General features: G+C 42.4%; 2 protein-coding genes across 3 annotated transcripts in view; one reads left to right on the forward strand and one right to left on the reverse strand.

The window, feature by feature from the left end:
- Positions 1–24,635, forward strand: part of LOC105455692 (G protein-coupled receptor kinase 5) — a 69,750-nt gene that overhangs the window by 33,071 nt on the left and 12,044 nt on the right. The window contains exons 1-3 of one of the 2 annotated variants that reach the window (XM_011699192.1): positions 11,086–11,799; positions 20,052–20,277; positions 21,464–21,972. In XM_011699192.1, coding sequence (XP_011697494.1) covers positions 21,738–21,972 — 235 coding nt within the window. In that variant the 5' untranslated portion in view covers positions 11,086–11,799; positions 20,052–20,277; positions 21,464–21,737. Of the gene's footprint in view, positions 1–11,085; positions 11,800–20,051; positions 20,278–21,463; positions 21,973–24,635 lie in introns of those variants that run through there. The other variant, XM_011699191.1, reaches the window with a different exon arrangement.
- On the reverse strand, positions 439–6,269 carry LOC105455694 (lysyl oxidase homolog 2). The gene is made up of 8 exons (XM_011699194.1): positions 5,783–6,269; positions 4,153–4,299; positions 3,513–3,785; positions 2,969–3,178; positions 2,015–2,309; positions 1,374–1,502; positions 1,069–1,192; positions 439–939 (listed from the first exon to the last, which is right to left on the reverse strand). The coding sequence occupies exons 1-8, from the start codon at positions 5,979–5,981 to the stop codon at positions 817–819; spliced, it is 1,500 nt and encodes a 499-aa protein (XP_011697496.1). The 5' UTR covers positions 5,982–6,269; the 3' UTR covers positions 439–816.

Raw genomic sequence — 24,635 nt, forward strand, 5'->3', positions numbered from 1 at the left:
GAATGGAGACGATAGGGTTTAGAAAGCCGAGAGCGGAGACCGGTTATTCAGTGGGCACGAAAGATGCCTTTTTTTAAAGACTGGCTATCGTTGTAATTGCGCCGAGTCTGTGAGTTTAGTGAGGGATAATTCTAAAAAAATCATACATAATATAGTATGAAAGATGGAAGATACAAAATATAAGATATAAAGGAAATTTCTCTTAAATTTTTTAATATAATTTTTAACATTATATTTAGCTTCTCGTTTTTATGAAGTAAGATAATTTAATTCATCGTATAATATTATATATAAAATATATATTAGTTAAATAATATAATAAAGTAAAGTTAAATATAATAAAGTAAAGTACATTTTTATAGATTTTAAATCTGCTTTTGTAAGTAAATAGAATCATATTAATAGTTCAAGGATAAAAATTAGAGTTGAACCAATATATTTCAAACTTACTTTTATTTTTTATGTATTAACTACTCTTTCAATTTATAATTTTTTTATTTGAAATATGTATGAGATTATAACAATACGTTGGACATATCTGAATATGGGTCTTTCAAGTAACGTAACAATTTTAAATCTAATTCTTCGATTTTTTTTCCAGTTATTCTAACGTTTGCCATTTTTCCAATTTTATGACACTCCTTGCGTTTCGATTAAAGTTCTGTTTCTGAATTGTGAAATTCACTCGCAAGGTCGCAATGTGTCGCGGGGTGTCGCCCTCTTGTTTCGTTATGTCCAGCCAACGCCAACGCGCCCGACATGAAATCTCTCATCCCTTAGATTGTCCCTAGCTCCAGAAAAATCTCCGCAATCGTGTCAAGGACGTCCCACTATGCAACTGTGGACAGTCGCAAAAGTTTCCGTATAAAGCAGACGGCAGATCGCCGCGTTGTTATCATATGATATCTCGCCAACTTTGTATTCGGGATTCACTGCAACCTGGAAACAAAGGAGAAGTTACTAAGTAACGATATCGAAATCCTCTCCGGAGCCGCGAGGCACTCGAGAGACTCGCCTAGAGAGATCTCGTGTTCGATATTTATGAAAATGGCTCTATTACGACTGTACCTTGAGCGTATAATGTCCTGGCTCGAGCTCGGAAATGTCCACCCACTGGCAGTCGATATTGTACTTGTAAATGTCAGTGCAATTAACGGAAATACCTTGGTCTCCGTAATTGAGGCATTTGTATCTAAAACGGTAACGATATTTCAAATTATGAACTTCGACTAATAGGCGAATTTAATCGCGATTACAATCGGGAAACGAATAAGGGGGAGTAACGACAAAACTACATACACACGTCGTGTGCCACGCGCGAAAAGAGGGAGATTTGCGCCCGTTATCAGCTCGCGTGTTATCAGAATTTTTACCTGGGTTGGACACCGGGCATACATAGATTGTCCTCGAGGCAGAAGGACGCTTTGTGGCCTTCGGCGACTTTATTGCCGCTCGAATCGATTACATCGAAAGTGGCGAATACTTCCATCGAGTGATAATGCCTGCGAAAGGAAAATGTTCAGAATTGGTGTCCATCTGTCTAAATGTAATCATTGCGAAAATAATTACAAAATTTAATGTCATTAAAAAAAATCGATGCATTCAATTGAAATCGAATCGTTTGTTACAAAATGAAATTCCTCGCTTGACGTTTTAAGTTTATTGAAACATTTTATTCTCCTGTTAATAATTTTTTATAAATTTTAGCTTTTTCCAATTTTAATTCGGACCGTATTAACGTTTTTATTTAAAGTTTTACTTCACCTTTTATTAGATGAAGTTATTAATGTTCTTAACAATCAACCGTTCCATTCCGAATAATTTAATTCGTAATGCATTTGAAGCTTCTTTATATAAAACTCATCGATTTCGGATATTCAGCTATTACTCATTAACGGCTAAGTACTCATGCGCTAAGAATATTCTGGTGCACATCGACGTATTATATCGAAATAGAGCGGACAAGGATTCGCTATCGGCGCTTAATCGGCATCGTTATTGTCGATTGACTCACATATGACACATGTGCCATTCCCATTCATGTTTAGGCAAAGACGGACGGAAATCCGCGGTGCCCGCGTTCAAGACACTCGCGGTGAAGCGCAACAGTCGTCTCGTTTCCAGCCCTGTTCCGTAATTGCGTTCCACCTCGTAGGCCTTCGAGGCCACACAATTCTCCTCCATCGCGCAATTCAACCAGGCGAGCGGACGGTCCTCCAAATGTGCCGTGCGCATCAGTTCGATGTGATCCAACACGAGATCGGGCATGTCCCAACGACATATCACCCCCGCCACATTCTCCGCTATCCCTAAAATTGCGATGAGATTACTTTCAACGTGCTCTTACGCGATACCGTGCCTGCGATAGGTATCGAGTACAGACGCTAAAAGTGCTTTTTGAGATAAACACATATCTTTTTGTGATATTTTTCTATTTTTTTTATTTAAATGCGTGTGCGTGTCAGCATTTTTTCTATACACACTCGATATATTTGACAAATACTGCATAGAAGATAAGAGAAAATGGAAAGATAATATTTTTATTATCGGATTTCCATGAGCTATGACAATCGGAAGAGAGCTCGTTTGAAATCTACTTTGTTCTCACATTAACATTTTTTCCTGCAGACTTCTGTCGTAACTGATTTCCCATGCAAATCTAGATAAGGAAAAAAAATAACTTCCGTAAACCGCTCTTATTTCTTTTATACATTTATGGAATATTTCTTGTTCACAGAGTACTTTAATTAATCTTTAGAATACGCCATAAAAATTCTATAATACTGCCGATTATAGAAAATAATTCGTACTTCAAAATCTTCCTATCGATTTTTGCAAAGATTATTGTTATTTTATAAATAAGGTATAACTATGATCGTGCAATGATACCATTACTACTTTTATAGTAGTTTTTAATAGTACTGTCGATACTTTCATAAACATTCCATCGAAGATATGTCAGAAGTACCTGGACAATCTGTAACCTTGTCATGCAGGCACTCTGCCAGATTTCCCTCGTTCCCATTGCACTGTACTCCGCTGATTGATATCGGGATCGTTTTCCCATTGCTGAAGAAATTAGTCTGTACCGCGTCAGAGGCGTAACCGAGGCCCAATTGACGGCAAACCACGGCGGCCTCGAGAATGGACCAACTGTCGCCGCAGATGACACCCCAATCTGAAATTGAATGGCCATGCGAATTTCACGCGTCTGACGAGTTTGAACATACCCTAGTTTTCTCGCTAATATAAAAAAAAAATCGTTTAAGTAACAAGAGTTTTGATTCGAGTCATTTTTACTTTCGTTTCACTTTGGTGATTTAATAGTGCGAGTGAAATATTGTAATTTGCAAAGAAAACTCTTATGATCTATATTTATGTCAATTGTCTTTATTTTTTTTCATTAATTATATCTTTCACATTTCTTTAGACAAAGTTAAAATTTCTGCTTAAAATTACAGTTATAATTATATAGTTAGTTATAATTCTCAGAGTAAATTGTTTTGCTATACCTGTATTGCCCAATTTAATTTCCACCTGGCCCTCGGAATATACACGTCCTCCGAATAATTGTAGAGCCGTGCCTTGCTGGTACGTGTCCTTTATTCTGGCTTTCGGCTTCACTTGCGGAATTGGTGGCGATGCTCTCGTTTCCTCGTCGCGCAAGCAAATGACGCCGGCGGCTTCGTTGGTGTCGCAATCGGAATTGCCCCAGCCGTCGAAACGGCATTTCGCGAGTTCGATCTCGGATCCGTCGCAGTAAACGTTGTCCATCCAGTACCTTCCTTTCGAGGCATATTTAATATAAAAACAAAACGTCGCACGCTTGTATTTCGTTATTTTAATTAAGCGCGTCGATTGATAAAATAATATTGTTCATGCTTGAACAAATAACGGAGTGTAATAAAATAAAATGAAATTGGGAATATAATATCTCCGATATTATTACTATGGATTTTCAGAGATAAAAATTTTAACGCGACACGCTAAAAATATGACGCGTGTCGGCCGCATGTAAATTGGAATAAACGGAATGGCTTGTTGTAAACGATCTGGCTCGTTTACACTCGACTCAGTACACGCGACTCTGTTGCGCTCGACCGTGAAAGACAGCTATAGTGGTTTAAGATGAAAAGACAATAAATATCTCACTTCTCGCCTGACCGAAGTGGCCGTATGTCGTTGCTTTAATTGCACCGTTAAAGCCTAATTGCCTGCAAACCACATTGGCCTCGGAGTCGTCCCATTCGTCGTCGCATATACTGCCCCACTTCCCATCGTGAAGTATTTCCACGTTTCCTGTGCATATAGCAATAAAATCTCGTGTTTACGTTTTTCCTGTTGCGGCAACTTGCCGCAATAAAGAGGAAATAATCGATTTGCAAACTTTCGATTTATCATGGAGAGCATTGTCAGCAATGCTGACATTTCAACAACGAGAAACGATAATGAGAAACGATTCAACTTACAGACAGAGTTTATTAAAATATTTAGTATTATTAAATTGCGGCCTATTATTAAATAATTAGAAGAAAATTCGCATTATTATTTGTGCAGACACACGATCTGTATAATCGTTAAATTTGATTCTTAATATTTGGTTTATGGAATAATTGATTTTACCATTACGAATATTAAACAGCAGTATAATCAGAGAAATGTACGTAATATATTTTCTACCATGCTTTTTATTGACGGTTTTGAAAATCAATATCTGTTCTGCTTGTAACAATTTGACTGTTTTAATTGAAAGCTTTGTAGCTCTAAACTTTAGCTACAATTTTTATTGCAGCACTGTTTACTGTCGCTTACTGTGCGGTTCCATAAAACGCGGAAGGAAAATCGCCTGCGACCTTCTGTCTTAACAATACACGAAGAGCGTCCGGCAAAGCCAGCCGGCGCGCGGCGTCGGGGAGATCGCGACCCTATTTTACGGTCTGATTTTACGGTGACCATGTTACGCGGCGATTCCCGGTATTGCGTGTACGTATGTGACGTATGTGGCGCTCTGACATATGGTCGTTGGCATAAATCTTCCTCGAGTTGACCCCTTTTTAATCGTCATCGCGCGATGTGAGCGACTTGCGAGCGGGCGAGCCGCGCGATAAAACTTGCGCGCGCGAGCCTCGCTCTTTATCCCCGCGAAACGGAGCGGGAAAAGAGGAGGGAGGGGGGGTAGAGAGAGTAAAAAGATTTATAACCCGTTTATATTGCAGCCGCGCGCTTTATCGCGGGGAAAATATCAACCCCGAGCGAGTTGTGCGTCGCGCTTTTCATCCCGGCCGGATTTACGGGGCGCGCCACGGTCTTTGCGGCACGTCTCATCGGGCGTACAATCGATACACCCGCCGCGTTCGGTCTGTCGTAGTAAGAAGATCGAGAGGACGCTCCCTGTAATTGATTGGTGCACCAATTGATCCGACTGAACGACTTAAGTTCCTTTGTTTCCGCGTACGTCACGGCGCGCTTCGTAATGCTTCCTCGAATCGCGTAATTTTATGCGGAATGTATTATCCTGGGATAATACATAAAACGAGATGAAACCTGAACGTGAGAACTTCGCGTTATTATTACCGTTATCGTCGCATTTATCATCTATTGTCGACGTTAAGTCAAGTCCCGACGATTTTTTCAACTTATAATCCTCTTGTCAACTATATTTTTTTAGTCGCTGTCGTTTAGTTGATACTAAATATTTTAAAGATCAAATCTCGTATAAAATGAGTTTTTGTAAATATTTTAAAGATCAAATCTCGCATAAAATGAATTTTAGTTATAGCACCTTCATGATCGCCGTTTCCTCCTACCAGCTTTAACGCTCCGTTCAGCTTTTTCAACTTTCGGGAGTCCTTTCCGACTACGTGCGTCTGCTCGTCATGGTTACCGGTCCAGGGAGCGGCGTTGCTTGTGCAAAATTCAAATACAGAAAACAGCACTATCAAGCTAAACGCGATTCCCACTCGTTGCAGTTGCAGTTCCATTTTTCTTGCGTTTCGAGAGCTTTAACGTTGTCAATTGCCAGAGTCTAATCACGATTTGCACGATAATCGACGTTGCGTACGATACGGATTCAAAATCCGATATTACACGCGATATTTTTAGAACAAGGGGAGCACTCACGATTTCATCACACTTTTCTCGGGTTGCTCATTCGTTACGAAGAGTACGGGGAAAAAAAAAACTTGCGTCGTCTACCGAAATCATGTGCGCACACGATTCCGTGGGCTACTGATCGCGCAACACGTACGCAATGCGTTCGCTCCTTGTCTCGTAATGCACGCTTGTAGCATGACGCCGGCTTATCAGGAGACACGGTAGTGTCTCGATGTCAAGTCAGCCCATAAACGAGACCGACCGTGTACATTATATTTCTACGTTTACGCGAGCCGATGGGCATCCGAGATTATCAGAGCTCACAATCAGTAACGGTCGATTCAAATCAAATTCTAAGTAGATCTAGTTAATAGCTTGGATTTGAATTACATTATAAAACTGTTTTTATTTTTTTTTACCCTGCCCTAGGAGGGGAGATATTATAATACAGTCCAGGTTCTAAAAATTTTATTTAAAAATGTCATCGTCATCCGTGCATTATCATTATCCGTGCGTATTTTACGCTATTATCAAAAACGAAATAGGAAGTTAGTTCATAAAAGATAGTTGACGGTGAAGGTCGGAATTTATTGTTCAGATAAAAGTTACATATTTCAGATAAATACACAATAACAGAAATATATTGATTTCGAATAAAGTTTAAACTTGTTTTATCGAAGGAATTTATTGTCCAGGTAGAAGTTACATATCTAAGATAAATACACAATAACAGAAATATATTTATTTCGAATAAGGCTTGTTTTATCAAAGACAAAAAGAAGATAGGGAAAAAGGAACGTTTGTTCGCGCAATAACTGCGTTTCAGTTTCGAAAAATTTCACGTCCGATTGGCTGATTGATATCGACTAATCTTGCTGAATTTGCGAATGAACTATGTGATCCACCGTAATGATTAATACTGGCACACGATTCGGATCGGCCGTTTATAACGCCTCGGGTCTCGTAACCGGGTTCCGGAAACGCGCGGCATATTGTTTCGTCGTGCACGTAGATGAGAATCAACTAGTTTAACCCTCAATTACTACGGTTAAATTTGGTAATCGTGATGAGGTCACATGGCGACCCCAATAATAAATTACGTTAATGGCACTTGGAAAGCAATTTTGACTTTATTATTATCTATCTTTCATTTCACAGAGAGAGAAAGAGAGAGAGAGAGACAGAGGAGAGAGAGAGAGAATAATAATATGTCATACCTTTAGATCTGATGACATAAAAAAAGGGATAAATGAAATAAATAAGCTTTAACCATTCGTGCGCTCACTCTGATAATCTCTCTCGAAATATCTCGGAGCAAGTTTGACCTCGTTATGGTACTCGAAAGCCGGTACGTCTATATACATATGTATCTACTTGCGGCGGCTTTTCAAGATAGGATATTTCATATACCGCAATTTATCATCGCCCCACGTTGGAGAGCATTAAAGTCTAATGGATAGAAAATAAAAATAGAAAGATGGATCTGACAATTTTAATCTTCTTATTAATGTTATCTAATGTAAAAAAGTATCGGAAAATCCAAGAGTCAAGGACCATTATCTTTCGTATTAATCGTCGAATATAATAAAATTACATGTTAATATTATCTATTAATTTTCTTTAGCTTTCTAGACTATCAAAACATTCCATTACCTGGGATTACTTTTTGAAAACTGGCTTATCCAAATTGTCTAATTTTACGGGTGAAAAACTGATCTCGAGCATCCTTATCGTGCGCTGATACGTCACGTTCTATCTCATATTTTTTCATTATCAGTAGGTCGTTCCGATAATGTACGCGTCCCGAGAATGTGAATAAGTGCACTTGCGTGTTTTCTCTTCCGATTCTTCGCTCTGATGGACGTGAGTTCGGGTGTCATCCGTTGCCAAGTGAGAGGTAGGTGGCTCGATCTAAAAAAAAAAAGCAATTTAGAAAGCCTCCGTGAGACATGGTTCTCGACATTCAACATGTATCATTCGTAATCATTGCGCAATTATCATTCGGAAGGTTCACAGGTTTTATATTTTAACAAGTGGAAGACCGATGAGAAAAACCAAAGAATGCTACTGCGCTAGTAATTAAATCGCTTTTATGGCACTAAATATATTGCGAATAATTTTTGAGAAAATTTCTTATAAATTCTGAATAATGTTTAGACTAATAATATTTCTATATATTAAATAAGTTGAATGAAGAAAGTGTCAGATTTTAACTCTGTGAATAACATTATTTTAACTGTAATATTATTATTTATTTAATCTTTTATTAATTTATATGTCTTATCATATATATTACATTTTAAATTATTTATAGATTAAAAACACTCATAAAAAAATATTCTCTCCAAACACGACAACTCCAAAACGATTTGCCAAGCACGTGTCAATTTTTTCTCTGTCTCACTTCTCCGATTGGTTGGTCACTTCATCATTGTCGTTGATTTGACGAGATAAGTATAAAAAAGATTTGTATAATTCATATAATGGGCCGCGCTTTTGACACGCTTCATTCCGTGGCGTAATCGCGCGAACGAACGCGTGGTGAAGCAATTATCGTGTGCTATTAGTGAAAACGGCCCACGGCTAAATTCTTGACATACTTAGGTCATGAGGCGCCTCTAACGTCGAGGGATGAAGAGGCACGAGGGATGTTATCTGGCCCGTAAACGGTTTCTTATGGCACACGATTGAAAGATATTTCCCCCCCCCTCTCTCTTTCTCTCTCTCTTTCGTACAGCGCAAATGATTGCTTTCGTCACTCGAAGACGGTCCATTTCCGTTAATTTTTCTATTTTCTATTCAAGATTTTCAATGGACGACAAACTGGACATTAATGTGCATAACAGAGATATATAATTAAAAATCTGCAATAATTACGAATTATTTTTAACTGTATAATACATGTAACGAAATTGTATATTTCATTATTTTTACCGAATACTTTTTATCTTTATTCGAAGTTGTGTATATGTAAACATATGTGGTATCAAAAAGAGCACACCCAGAAATCGATTTTGTATAGTTAAAACAAATATGTAACTAATTTATGATTTTATATCTTTATTTTCCAAGAGACACGAACAGTGACGATGAGTCACGTAATCTTCTTTTCTTTTTTTCTTCCTCGCTAAGTAAAACGCTAGAGTTTAATTGCGACTTATCGTTCGACGAATCAAAGACGATCGAAAAAGTGTCACGCCGATGAATAAGTAAAAGTTTACTATCGGCGCTCCCAGGCTGAATTATTAATGTCCAATCGATACCGGCGGCATGAGCCTATTCGGCTGCTGTTGACGGAGCGCGCGTGCATGTATTTGTGTGGACGAGAGTGTGAGTATCGGGTTGTTACAAAGACTTGAATATGGAGAAGCGAAAGTGGAGCGCTTTTTTGTCGCGCCCACGACGGCGATGGGCATCATAAATCGCGATCGTGCGCGCAACGGCACGGGGATGCTGCAGGTGCTGGATGCGGCGATTGGCGTTCGCCGTCTGATCGCAAGTGCACGTTTCACCCGATTAAGCACGCAGCGTCGTTGAGCGGCTCGTCGATCGTCCGATTTGTTCGCTCGATGAGTGCGCTTCATATAATAATCGCGCTTTCTTCGCGTTCGGTTGTACAATCGGCGAAAGTATAACCGATTAAGAAAGATTACGGATTAATAAAGATGGCATACCGCGATCTCTCAGGAAAGAAAAGATTGGATTCGGAAAGCGATTCGAGAAATCTGCAACCATATAGCGAAGTTAATTTATGGGAATTTCTTTTTATCCATTCGTTTAAATTCAGGAGAAAAATACAGGGGGAGGGGGGGAAGAATATTTAATTATTCAAATTTTGTGATATCCGCTTGAAATTCTAAACTCTAATCGTTATATTGCTGCAAGAATAATCTACGTAAATCGCCGCGAAGGCGAATTTTAAACTGAAACTGAACGCGTCAGTTGGAAAGTTGTTCGGAAATTGGATTTCGAAATAGTTTACACCCGGCTGAGGCTTGGAACTTCGTGTAATTTATTCGTTCCATGAATCTCCTTTTACGTTTACATAGACCGCGTAGATGTGTGTGGTACACAATATTCAGCGTCTGTCAAGGGTCTTCGAGGGGAGGTATATCATTTTTATACGTCGTGTCATTTTTACTCGTTGTTGAGCACTTACGCGTAAAAACGAGTCTAGACGTTGGTGCAATATTTATTATATCTGTACCACCCGTGATCGCTCGCGTATCGGAACATGCGCGGGCTATCTTCCAGAAAAGTTCCGCTCGTAACGTCGTCTGAAATCCACCGAGAAACTCCCAAGAAAGATCTTGATTTCTTCCGGACATTCCAAGCGCTCTGTTTGTCTCGCAAACATTCCCCGCTCCGCATTTCTTGCATAGATCGCTTGCTGCCTGTCTGCCGGCTGCTATTAGAACTGCCCGTCAGTTTTAGCTTTCCGATAAATATAGCAATGATCAATATATTTTGAAATTATTTATACTTTATTACATATATCTCATACTTGAATAAATTTTAAACAATATAATTATTGAATAACATTTATTTCTTCTCTCGGAATTACTGCTACAATATAGAAACCATAACAAAATTACTGTTATTAATATCAATTATTAAATAGTAACGATTATTATTGTACAATAAGGTAAAACATTCCGTCGTAAAGTTTATGTGAAAGTTTTACACGAAAAGCTCGAAAAATTTAGAGAACAAAATTGTACGTCACACGGGAATATCTAAACTGTTAATTGTAAGCTATATATCGTTTTCTCAATATTGTCCTCCGCGCGCGTTTGAAATTGACGCGCCGGCCGGCGGCGAGCGATGGCGGCCGCATTCGGCGGCGGTCGATACGAGGACGAGTCTAGGGACTCTACCACGCCCAATCGCGGGCGTCCGCGCCGCGCGCCGTCGCGTCGCGCACCGTCTCGCTCTCCCGTCCGCGCGCGCCGTTCGAGGGCGGCAGACCAGGGCAGACGCGCCGTATCCTTCTCCGCATCGCTACGCAAAGGAGCGCGCCGGCTCCCGCTTCCCCACCACTTAACCTCTCTCATCCGTCGTCGGCGCGGGTGCCTCGCCGCCGAGCGGAGCGGCACGCCAGTCAGTCGGTTTTTGTCCATCGCGTGGTGCGGCGTGCGGCGACTTGGCGCCGCGAGAGAGCGACTGAACCGGGGTTTTACGCGATCGGACGCACGCACGGTGACACGAAACCGTTCGCCAAGCGGACGTATTCCCACGTTCGCCCGGTGTTCTTCGTGCCGCGTGTCGCGTGGGGGGTGGGCGCGCGTTTTCCGATCGAGAGGAGGAAAAGAGAAATAAAAGACAAGTCGCGTTTCTCACTCTGTCTCTTTCTCTGCCAAGGGCAAGGGGGAGGGGAGGGGGAAAAGAAGAAGCGCGCCTCGTGGGCCCCGTGCGAGACCGGAGGCGCGCGGTCGGCCATTGTGCTTTCTTCGTGTCGCCGATACGATCGGCGCGTTGTCTGTCAGCCTGAGTGCTCAGTGTCGGCTTATACCGGGTGAACCTGCGAGAGGGACGTGTACGTGCGCCGTATCTCGCCGCCCGGCTACTACTACTACTACTACTACTGTCGGTGCTGCACCGCCGCCGCTGCCGCCGCCGTCGTCATCGTCGTCATCGTCGTCGTCATCATCATCATCATCGTCATCATCATCGGCGCCTTCGGTCTGCGGTTAGCCAGCATCAGAGGTGAGAGAGACGGACAAGGACGAAAAACGTTTCGCTGATGGTTTTACTCTCGTATCGTTTGCGTTTTCTCGCTCGAAGCGGAGCGGAGCTGAGCGGAGCGCGACGCGGGGACTCTGTCGGTAACGACATCCCTCTTCCCTCCCTCCTCCCGCGTCGTCCTTGCCCCTTTCTCCTCTTTCTCCTCTCTCCCTGGATGACACGCTCCATTCTGGTCACGCCGGGTCACGTCTTTGCCCTCGTCTTTACTCCGAATCCCGGTGGCTCCGGGTGCGCCTCCTCGATCGTCGTCCCTCGCGAGAGCCAGCGTGACAGATCCCGAGCCGGCGTCGAGGTAAGGCGCCGATGGAGGGGTGAGGGAGCGGGGGCGTGGAGGGGAGGGGGGGTACGAGAACGAGACAGCTCACGTTTCGATCTCACGAGCAGCGGCTCCCGCGTTTCTCGCGACGCACGCACTCACGCACGCACGCACGAGAGACACGACCTCTCAAGTTCACGGCTGTCGCGGACAGGTGCCTGTCTCGGTGCAGAACAGGAGAAACCGCGAGTGTCGCGTGTTGATCCTTCGGACCTCGACGACGCTCGACGACGACGACGACGACGACGACGACGACGACAACGACGCATTCACTCTTATCTCGATTGTTGTTCCCTTGAAGTCGCGGCACGCGCTTGAATATCACATTATTTATCATAGTATGCGGATATCTCATCCGCATTCTATTAATACTCGGTAACAACTCGTGTCTATTATGGTTTCTGTTGTAGCAGTTATAACATTGTAGAATCGTCCGAGAATTTCACGCGCGAACATTAAGCAGCGATTTGAGGCTGAAAGTGCGAAAGTGACTTATTGAAATCAATGTTTTTTTTATATCTCGATTCGTGAAAACATTGCGCGTAAAGTGTTTCAGAATACTCGGATGTCATTCCCCTGATCCTCTCTTTCACCAATTTGAAGTTGTTTCTCCTAGCAAAAATATCGTCTTTTTATCTTCGCAAAATATTGAACATATTCGTAAGTAAACTGAAAAAATTTTACTGAAATTTATCGGAAATTAACGGGAAAAGTATCCTTTTGCTGTTAATTTTCTCATCTAAAATTTAATTATTATTATAGAAGCGAATCATCTCTTAATCGTTAATTATTCTGGCTGTGAAAAAGTTCCGATCGATTGTAGAGCTCGCAGCGCGCGACAGGGACACGTGCACGCTAAACACTTGTCCCAATTGGGGCTTTAACTTTTCGGGTTTTAAAGGGGTTTTTAAAGTGCGCGCGCGATCGTGCGTTTCTTCTTCTATTTGCCGCCGACGAGGGCAAATAGGTGGCCGTATTAAACCGTCGTTGTCGTTGTTAGACGCGATTGCCCGAGTGTTTGCTCCGCAAAGAGAGAATCCGGTCGGGCCTTTAGAGCGCGCGAGATGAGAGTCGGATATTTCGCCGGTTGACAGCTTTATTATCGGTCGTAGATGCGCGATTAATTCGTCGTCTTCCACCGCGTCCACCTCCGTTTATCTATTATACGTCCATGCAGTATAGCGTCGAACGCAAATTCGCATTAAGATGCAGCGCGAAGACACCTCAGGTATTCGATTCGATGGACTTGCTTTCGAATATTTATAGAGTTTACGTAAGATATATCTGTGACGTGCGATAAATTTACATAAGATGTAAATTAAAATGTGCTTAAATAGCATTAAGAGGTCGACTAGATAATTATCGGTAAATCTTTTTTTTTTTAAATTTTATATATAAAATATCACGGAAAGAACGTGATATTTTGCTGGAGCTATAGATTTGAAAATAACTTTGTTGGACCATCAAAATAATTTTATTGGAAATTCAAAAATACTGCAGAGCATTGCTGTAAAACATTTTGATATTCTGGTAACCAGTTTGAATTTCCAACAAAATTATTTTGATGCGTGGTCCAATAAAATTATTTTCAGATCTGTATTCAGTAAAATTTTTAGACTTTCCAGTAAAATCTTTCTTCTTCAAAATCGTTCTTTGCAGCGCGTAGCGCTTGAAAGAGATACGTGACCGCGACTCGGCAACATCTCTATATGCAAATTTTTTGCTCTTCACAGTTTTCTCTTTTCAGTTTCTATAAAGGCCCCAAATTCTGGAAAAATTCTTTTGGACCCCCTTGCTATCGCTGCACGTTTAACGTCAAACGTGACCGCGGACAATGGCATTTTTCGATTCGACACACGCAACAAAACGTAATGCTTGTCAACGCGAGACCGAGAAGCGAGCAGAAACCCTTGGCAGTAAATCACGTCGTCCGAAAATTCGCGTGAAAATTCGGCTTTTGTCCTGAGTGAGAGCGATTTATATTAGAAAGAGAGAGAGAGAGAGAGAGAGAGAGAGAGAGAGAGAGAGAGAGAGAGAGAGAGAGAGAGAGAGAGAGAGAAAGCGAGCCTCAGGGTCGTCGAACGAGGCTTTCCGGGAGGCGGAGGTACATACCGTGCACTATATGCGCCTCGTTGACGCGACCGGCGCGCATGACATATATGCCGGTGGCAGTGAGAGAGACTTGCAATATTCATTTACATCCCAAAGTCTGCCCGCCGCCGCCGCCGCTGCCGCGAGTTGGTAGTACGGAAAGGCGTACTATGTACGTACGTCCTTCCGCGCGCACGTGCCCGTCGGCCGTTGATTGTCGGTCGGTCGAAGTGCTTACTCTACTCCACTGCAAACGCTAACACATCGTCGGATATCGCGTATGAATAAATATGAAATAAATCCCGCTCGCGCGAGCTCACTTTAGACGCGGCGTGTGTGATTCGTTGACGTAAACTCCGATTCTCCTTGTGTAACGCGAGATAGGAAATCTGCTGAATCGAGATTACACCTACGCAATCAGTTGGACTTTTTTCTTTCCGAACGAAAAATCGCACGAGCGCACATCAGACGCGGTAAAGTAACAGGTTTATAATAACCATAATTTATGATATTTACGACTTTAATTATGTCTATATTTTGTACGCATGATTGCGTCTCGTGACGCAGATTTTTCGCCTTACCAATTAACGCTATTAAGTATTAAGTAGATATTAAAGCAGCTGGATTTTATACACGCATTCTCTTCTATTCCTGAAGGAGAGGAAAACGCGGTTTTCTACCGTTATTTCGTTCAAGACGGCCCTCGTCTCGTCTCGGCGCGGATGTTATGCACGTAAGTTCGATATCGCGCGGACCGCAAACCGTTGGACCGCAGTCATGGACACACTAGACGAACCACAGACGAGGAAATATTCTTACGACCCATCCGCGATCTGCGTCACAAATTGCCGTCGAGCACTTTACCCATCGCTAAAACCGTCGCGACACGGTAATATACCGCCGACGTATACGGCAAAGTCATCCTATAATGAAGTTCGCGTCGGTGGATTGCAAATTACGGGCTGGAATCCGAGATTGAGACACGGAATTCGAAACTTCCGCGCGATATGACGCGCGATCGAAATTGAACGCATCAGCCGCGGCGATATCGTGCGAAATTCGATACTCCTTTCTAGGTCTCGCTAATATCGTATCGTAAGTTAAATATCGATATCAAAGATATCCATTACCGTATCCTAAATACTGTATCTCGATAAAGAGTAACTATCCCCATTTTAACGTGACCCACATAAAATCGAACGAACTTTTCGCAACTTTCACAAATGCAAATTTTTAGCGACTATAAAAACAATCACGAGGCACAAATAAAGCGAGCTTTATAATTTACCTTTTAATTTTCTCCGAAATTAATTTCATGTCTCGCGTAATGTACCTTTGGCGATATATTTTCAGGACGAAGGCATGTAGATCGAACTCGGTGCGCCACGGAGAAACAAAAGGATTGCTATTTAATTATGCTACTCTCGCATAGAACGAGAGCGAAACACAATGCGTTCCACTCGGTCGACCGTTGTCGCTCGCATCGGAGCGTGCAACTTTCGTCTAGCTTAAACTAATTTCGCAACGCTCGTTATACGTCGAGCATTTGTCAGCCGAAAATAAAGCAAGCTCTGCATCCTGCGTAATAGTAGCGCATCCGCTCAAGGCTGCTTTATTATTATATCCAGACATTCCTAACAATGCACACAAAGCCGCGATTAATATTCATTCACGTCATTTCTCTATCTCAAAAACATCTTGCAATTTTATATACCCTTTTTTTTTAATTATATAATTATAGTTGGCGATACGTAAAATATACGCGTGATATTATTAAACGTATAAAAAAATATTGAGAGGAAAATAAGAACGAGTTTAGGTTAAACAAATGTAAGTTTTTTTTTAATGAAACCGGAGCACTTGTGTGCTCGAAAGTTTGACTCTTTCATATATGAGTATGATTAATGCGAGATGTTGCAACGGCTTTTTCTCTTTTTTTCTCTCCCGCACGTGTGTGTGCGTGTGTGTGTGTGCGCGCGCGCGCGCGTGTGTGTGTGTGTGTGTACGATTGCAGTTTCTCTCGGATAAATTTCAAGAACCTTAGCTTGAGCCGACAATCTATCTTGCTGAATGCCTCGCTAAAAATTCCGGAAAAACTCATCTCCCGCGCCGCGTTTGCAAATTACACCGGCCCGCGTTTGAGACCGACGAAAGTGCGCGCCAAAGTGATCCATAATCCGCGGCACGTGGAGAAAGGGGTGCCGCGGATATTGAAATATCGCGTGGGTTAAGGGCCGATTGTAAAAAAAGAGTCTCGCGCTCCAATTTGGAGAGCTCGCCGATCGTAAACGTTTATTATTATCGTCTTCTGCGGAGAACGCACGGCGTTCCTTCCTGTCGGCCAATAGCCATTTGCGCTGATACGACGGAATTGGCTTTTCCATCCCCCTCGGATCCTCGCGTCTCTCTTTCTCTCCCTCTTTTTCGCGTATACACGCACACACGTATACGTACACGATATCGTGCCCACCCATACACGTGCCCATATACGTGCACATATGGTGTCCCGGACTAACTGCACTTCTTTTGACCCGCGGTCAATTCCGGGGGAAATCTCTTCTCTCGAAGATCGAAGATTGGACGAGACATCGTTCCGTTACTTTTTAAATTTTTCAATATCCCAGGGATCAAACGTTAAAGTAAGCTTGACTTGAATTGTTTCGAAAAGCTACATTTAGCTTTTTAAGAGTTCTCTCTTCGTTTTCAGTCGTTCGTAATAAAAACCATCTTGACGTTCACGTGAAGAAAAATTCGACTCGAAGTTGACCGAAAAATTAATCGGTTACCAAAAAAAAAAATAAGAACACCATCGATCTGGGACACCATATATGAGTGGACGCGCCCGCGTTACGCTGCCTATGATACCGTCAGTCACGTATAAACTGCATTACTGATTGACACAATGCGAACGCCTTTAATGCATATCAACGTCAGCGGTGCGTATTGTTCCGTCGCGCCGTTATTGGCAATTTCTATTTCACCGTGCAACGCATATATCGCGATCGACGAAGAGGATCGTGCACGCGAGCGTAGCGATTCGCCTCGTTCTCGGTTTCCAAAGGACAGAATTTCAAAGGCGGGCGACTCGTCTCTCCCTTTTTTCCTCTCCTCGTTTCTTCCCGTTTTTTCCGCGTTGAATCGCGTTCGAATCGCGCTTTATCGCGTTCGCGGTCATCATGGCATTCAAATTGATTTATCATGTCGACGTACGCGTGTTTTGCTGTCGATTTTCAGCGTGGAGGCGCATTCGTGGAGTCGCGAACTGGCTCGTCATACGCATGATTACGAAGTTGGCTCTCTCTTTCTCTCTTCGTCTCTCTTTTTCCACTTGACGTCGTGATAAAATGTACGTAATTCTGCTACGTGGTAGAAAAAAAAAACTGCTGAACGAGTGGACGAGTTTGCGGTAGGGAATGGAATCATTAATTGCGCCGAAAGGACCTTTGAAAAAAGGAAAACGGAGAAAGATGTACATAGAATGTACTCCAGGCGTTCTCTTCTTCGACGTGGAGCAAATATTAGCGGTGAAATGGAATTATGTTTGAAAAGGCAATTAAACGAAATTGCGCTGTGGATTGAATGGCTCTCCGAGGGAGGGAATGCGATCGCAATTAATAGCGGGGATACTCTGTTAGCGTGCTCGGGAATCCAGACACGCTCGACACGTTGCGCATCGTCGTGTCGTCAATTTACAGTCGCGTATCGCCGTATCTCGAACAATGGAGCATGAAAACCGCGTCGCATTCCAGAGCGCGCCGGGACGTTGCATCGCAAATTGTTAACACTCTTCGCCATTCAGAAACCTCTTTTCCCAATCATATTTCCTTCGGAAGAAAAATTTTTCTTACGAGACGACGTATTGTTGCGAGAAAACGCGGCTCTCTATGTACATCATTTGTGTAATTCTATACGATATAACGACGCGCGATTTACAATAATATACCTCGATAACATTGCTTTAAGGAATACAATACCTATAAATAATTAAAAATATAACATATCTGTATTTTGTAATAAAAAATAGATAATAGTGTATATTTATATATATATATATATTTATATATATATATAAATATACACTATTATCTATTTTTTATTATATTTATATTATATTTTATATATATATATATATATATATATATAAATAGGAATGCACATAGCTAAGGTAACATATGTCAAACGCATGCTCGCATTCGACGTGCTGTGCAATATGTTGCGAATAATAATCTGCAATTATTTGTGGTTTACGTTAAAGAAGACTCCACTGTAGTTTAAAAGATCGTTTACATTTGCTCATTACGGCTAAAAGCTCCAATTTCAATGCGCCGCGAATTTTCCCGTTCCCTCCCTCCTTCTCCCAGCGTTCGTCTAGCTTCGGGGCGATCCGCAGAATTAATCGAATCGACTTCCAGCGAGACGGGCGTGATATAGGGAGAATTAAAGGAAAAGAGAGCGTCTCGCCGGCCCGGAGAGGATAATTGGAAAGGGCGCGGGTCCAATTTGCAGCGGGCAAGAGAGAGAGAAAATCCATCTAATTCCACCGGTTTTCTAATCTCCGCGCGCGTTTCCGCGGTTACTCGGAATTTATATCCCCGCGGTGGTGCGGGCGAGTTGCTCATTAAAAGCCATGACCGGATATGAATACGTGGAAATAACGCGCATTCCGCAGCGCTTATTAGATTACCGTCGGCTGTCGTCGTCAACGGCGGCCGCGTTAGTTGCGTCGTTATCTTTATCTCTCCGCTCCTCCTCTTATCATCCGTCTCCTCCTCTTCGATGCACCTGTCCGCTGCATTCGCCATTCATGCGTACGCACATGTGTGCCACTGACGACGAACGACTTCACGATATTCACTTGGTTTCTTAGATTTTGAAAAAAAATATTTATCAAAAGTATAAAGATTCATATGCTGTTTTATGATCCCGTTGGGCGCTTTCGCTTCCAAGTACTAATAAGAGTTATTAATATGATGGGATATATGTAGAATTATTATAGTTAACGTGTCGTCTTTCGCATTTGGAAGTTTGACACGCAAATTTCCATAAATATTTCCTATAAATTTCACTTTTTTATTTTTTTAGTGAAAATTTTTTGTGAAATTAATAATTTATACGTAAAATAATATTTTAGCGGTAGTAAATAGTAGTAAATTGTGTTACCATCAGAAAAAAATATCGATTGTGTCTTCAAGCAGGAATGCACGCTTCTTTGACCTCATTATTCTCAAATTTTCATCCTCTCAAAGCGTCCTTTAAGGGACCCTTTGCTTCTTGTGATTGTCATATGTTTGGACTCTTGAAGAACGCTCGAGGCACAACCAAAAATATTTTCTTCCGATGGAATAAAGAAATTGCAACGGTGTGAGATGTTGAAAAGGAGGGTGATTGTTTAAAAAAATGACATAGCATTTTTATCTTTATTTCAATTATGTATTTCAAAATATTTAACTTGCTGTTACTTTTTGAAACACCCTCGTAATATTATAATATTAATTTATTGTATCAATTCACAATGATTTGAGTGCTAAGAATATCTCGATAAATGATAATATGATAAGTAGAGAAACCCTCTTGAAAGGATCCTATTAAGCAAATAAGGACGAACGATCATGAATGAACAAGAACGTAACAAATTGTTTTTCTTTGATACACCGGAAGAAGATTGAACGTATTCAGCAGTTGGTTCGTTTGCGTTCTTTGCTTAATCCGGATCCAACTTCCCGTATCCTTATAGCTACTCCGATCGAATCGTAATCCAGATTTTTGCAGTATATAAAGACAAGCCGAATTTGGGATTGTTTTTCAGGATGCGCGTGCACGGGAGCGAGTCCGCGAGGCGGTGCGCGCGAGTAACGCGCCGGTGAACGCGCGAAGAAATGAAATGCGCGAAGAGGAGAGCCATTAGGAATCCGCCGTTCTCGGCGAATGTCATTCACCCTGCGTGTGCACCGTAAGAAGACGAAAAAGAAGAAGAAGAAAAGAAGAAGAAAAAGCAGGAGCAGCATCGCCGCGGAAGAGGATCAAGCGAAGAAGTGAGTGAATTTGCCCCGCACACGAGATTCGGCACTCGGTAATTCGTCGTCGTTCGAATCTCCGCGTTTCGTCGGAGATCGGCCATCCGTTAACGCGCGTTTCGTCGGCCCGATTTCTCCTCCCCCCCTCGCCCCGTCCAATCCGCGCCGGCGTCTGAAGAGTGAAAGGCAGCACTTCGCTAGCACGCGGCGCCTCTCCCGAGGCGCATCCCGGCGCGTTATTTTCGCGAGGTCACGCCGAGGCACGCGCTGAGGCTCGGAGTCTTCCTTCGTCCATTAACGCCTCGATGTATAGCGCGCCACTTTGCATACATACATGTATTCTATAAAGGATAGCCTCGTCGCGTGACGTCCCGCTAACGCACGCGAATTTAAGCGCAAGTTCAAGTCACGTCGGGGTGCACTCTCACTTTTGGCCGAGTAATCTCTCGCGATCGACTCTCGTTCTTTCTCACTCGCCGTAATACGATTCTGCATAGAGTGAATAGGGATGATAAATTCTATCTGAATGACTGTGGTGAAAGAGCACGCTTGTCGGTGCTCGCGAGACGCTCTCGCCGTCTTTATCGGGGAAAGGATTGATGGAATGTTCGATTGAGGAAGAGTCGACGAATGTGTCCGTGAGGATCGACGATTGCCGGCCCGCGTTGATCGTTCACCATCGTGGCTCACCCAGCGAGGATGATCGCGGAGAATGCCGATTATGCAATCGACGCGGACGAGGCTTGAGCGCCGAGCGATCTAATTCCATCGGATTCGGAGATTCGGTGGATCCCACTGAGCAATCTACGAACGGCGATAAAACTTCCTCCGTGTCATTACGCACACCACTCGGCCGTTAATTTTGCCTATATTGAGGCTCTCGATCGAGAAAGACTAGATCGCATCGAGCTGAGGCTCTCCGATTTTATTAATTGGTGGGATAATTTTATGAGACTTCTTTTCTATATACTAAGATATAGAAAAGAAGTCTCATAAAATTATCCCACCAATTAATAAAATCGGAGAGCCTCAGCTCGATGCGATCTAGTCTTTCTCGATCGAGAGCCTCAGCAACGTCGCTTTGCACCGGGATTATTCATCCTAATTAGCCTAATTGCGAGCGAGAACGATTTCGAGATTACTCACCGAGTCTCGTGCTCGCGCAAATTCATCTTATAAGAACAGGCGCTGTTTTTCCTTCAAGGAATCAAGGCAGAGGAGCTACCGATCGTAAGAACGCGCGGTCTCTTCATTCGAGGCGTTCTCTCCCCGGGAGTCGAATCGATTTCAAATGAGTCCAGCCTGTCGATCGATCGAACGGAGAACCGTCTGACGCAGCAGTTCGTGGGTGCCGCCGCGGTGCTTCCGTATCGAGATACATCGAGAAGATACGCAGACACCCCCCCGTCCTCGTCGAGCCTCCGTGAAAGGGGACGACCGGTCGTGGAACGTCCCCGGTGGTGTCCGCGGGGACGCAGATGGGAGCTTGTCTAGAAGTCCCATCAACCCCGTGCGACAACAATCGAAAGTGTTCACCGCGATCGACTTCACGGCCGTCGCCGCGACCCCCGCCGACGTCGCCCACCGACGTCGCCGTCAACCACGAGGCCTCTTCTTCTCCCACCCGATTCGGTCGCGTAAATCCGATCAAGCTGGAATTGATGGAGTTGGAGAATATCGTTGCGAACACCGTGTACCTGAAAGCGAGAGAAGGTGAGTCTATAGCTCTTTGCTTGCGTTGCCATTTATTTTCATACATACTGCCGTTCGTTTTCAGATTTTACATTCGTATATTTATCCGCGGGAATTATCGATTCGCTATCGTACGCGACATGCGGAACAATTAAGACCAGCATGCAGAATAATTAAGCGTAAAATAATTAAATGCGCGGTTGATAACAAAAAGATTCGTGCGTGGCTTTTATATCGAAATATATTGATGGAAATGATTTTTTTTTTTCATGACGTCGTAATTGATAACTTTATATCGTTTCCACTCTTTTAAGAGCGGCGAGGTGATTAGGAAGCTGAGAAAATTCAGCGACAATTAAGAATTGTTTTATGACGTGTAATAATTGCGCGCCGGTTATAACACGTGTCAAGAACAGTTATCGAGTTCGGTCGATTAGCGCGCATGCTGAATGTACAATTCTGGCATTGTGTATCTACATATAATGGCCTTCCTGGAACACCCCTATACCGTGCTTTCATTACCGAGAGTTCGGCCGGGCGACATTTATTACGCGCGTAAAGTCGCCCCGCAGTTTTAGCCGCGAGATTGAACGTTCGGGTTTAACGCGCAATATGCAATATCGTTACTGTCGCGTTTAACGCGTTTCGAATTGCCGTCATCGGGAAAATTAAGGTCATTAGGTGCGTATTTTTTTTTTCCGTGCATCAGCACGCGCGTTTCGGAATAAATACTTCCGCAAGCCCGTTGGATTACGTTCTCGAGGGGATTCAGTTGTCATTTACGGCTGAAGAATAAAAAATTTTCCTCTCTTTACAATTTTTCTCGTTTTACGAGACTTTTTAAACAGCTTTAAAACAGCGCGGAAGGTAATGGAAACAACGTGGGGGATTTGCGCTTTTAGTATTTTGTATGCATTGCACGTAATTCAAGCATTTTTATCAATACGAAAAATTCGTTGGGAATATTTATTAACTATTATTAAAAGAAGACGGCAAGTTTGCAGAGTTGTTATTACAGATACGTACATTTATCTAGACACGTGCGTGTTTGGATCGAAGTATACCTATCCAGTGAACGTTAAAGCATTTATGATGGCTTGTTGTAGGTGTCCGTGTTTTAATGCGCGCGTAAAACGAGCATGATGCTCGCGCCGACAGCTTAAGCGTCGTAACGCGAGCGATAGATCGAAACAAAAAATCTTTACGGCGAGAGGATCGTCTTTTTCTCGCCGCTCGACCCGACGCGTGTTTTAGCACACCTATCGTCATAGGCGCCGGTAGAACGCAAAATAAAATAAACAGCCGTTCTTACTTCCCCTTATCTTCGTCGGAATTTTTGATTTGTGGACCTATGTTCGTCGGACACGTCGTTTATTTTCGTGAATGTGTGCTATACGCAATTCTAAATTCTTCAGCCTCTCTCTCTCTCTCTCTCTCTCTCTCTCTCTCTCTCTCTTCGATCTGTCGAAGCAAAAAGCAAGTTTCGTAAAAGTGTAACGAAAAAAAATACTCGACAAATATGAAAGGGAATTAGTAAATTAAGATGTAAAAATAAGAATGGAAAAAATTTATTAATGTGATTTTTTTCGAAATATAATTTTTCACAAGATAAAGAAATGTCTTTAATAGTAAATCGCATTTATTTCTTTAAGTAGTATTCTATAAAGAGGAACGGCGTCATATTTAGACTCGAGTATTCGCAGCGTCGCGCCATGTCTACGCCGACGCGTTGGTAAACTACACAAAATTACGGTGTATATTAAACGCGCACAGACTCGGTATCATCATCGTATATTCGTTATTTAATTCATGTACAGGACTAGACAGAGAAAGAGAGGAAATTAAAAATATCGCCAGTACGATATTCCAAGTTGTATGAAAATGCTTCGATGCTTTTCGCAATATAGCGAAGCCTTCGTTATTTTTTTTTTCGCTTTTGCAGACGGAACGATCGATGACAATCGAAGAAAAATATTTAAAAATTATAATAACAAATTGAAAAAAGTGAATCATGTCGACAAGAGCGTCTCGGATTAGCTAATCGATCCTGCTTGAGCTTTTTGATTCTTTAACTCAATTATTATTTAATGTATAATCATCATCTATAATCAGTTTCTTTGCATAGCTCGTGTGAAGCTCTTTGATACGAGCGGTTAGTTCTCCGTCAATTAGCAGCGTTTTGCGATTTCGCGAGAAACTCGAGCCGAACGAAAATAACATCTCCCGCACACCTCAGACCACGCGTACGCCAAAAAATAGGGACTCTTGTGAGATTTTTGCAGGGACAAACGCTCGATTCAATTCTGTTTTTCTGTCCTGCTTGCCGTCTATTTTTAGCATCGTTACATGCAGGGTACAATGAACTTCGCTGCTGACAGGAAAACGTGACGTTTTACTTCTCGTTATGCTTTGTAACGTGTCCCCCCTCTCCCTTCTACGAGGTCGTACGGGGACAGGTATTTCAGCATTTTTCACGCTTTTTCTTTCCCATGAGAATTTATAGTTGATTTTTTTTGCAAAAACAAAACCTTTGATAAGAAAATTCTTGATTGAAAAATTTTATTTGCAAGAGAAGAAAACGTTTTGAAGATTTGATTTTGAGACTTAATATCTCTAATGATTGATTATATTTTCTGTATATATATATATATATATATATATATATATATATATATTTCATAAAA

This window comes from Wasmannia auropunctata, unplaced genomic scaffold (genome assembly GCF_000956235.1).
Source record: "Wasmannia auropunctata unplaced genomic scaffold, wasmannia.A_1.0 LD335883.1, whole genome shotgun sequence".
NCBI lineage: Eukaryota > Metazoa > Arthropoda > Insecta > Hymenoptera > Formicidae > Wasmannia > Wasmannia auropunctata.

Bases quoted from the DNA above. Each gene is read 5' to 3' on its own strand.
- LOC105455694 (XM_011699194.1), bottom strand. From the start codon at position 5,981: ATGGAACTGCAACTGCAACGAGTGGGAATCGCGTTTAGCTTGATAGTG. The intron at 4,300-5,782 runs GTGCTATAACTA...CTATATGCACAG, and splicing joins AGGAAACGGCGATCATGAAG to GAAACGTGGAAATACTTCAC. The intron at 940-1,068 runs GTACAGTCGTAA...CTTTGTTTCCAG, and splicing joins CAGGACATTATACGCTCAAG to GTTGCAGTGAATCCCGAATA.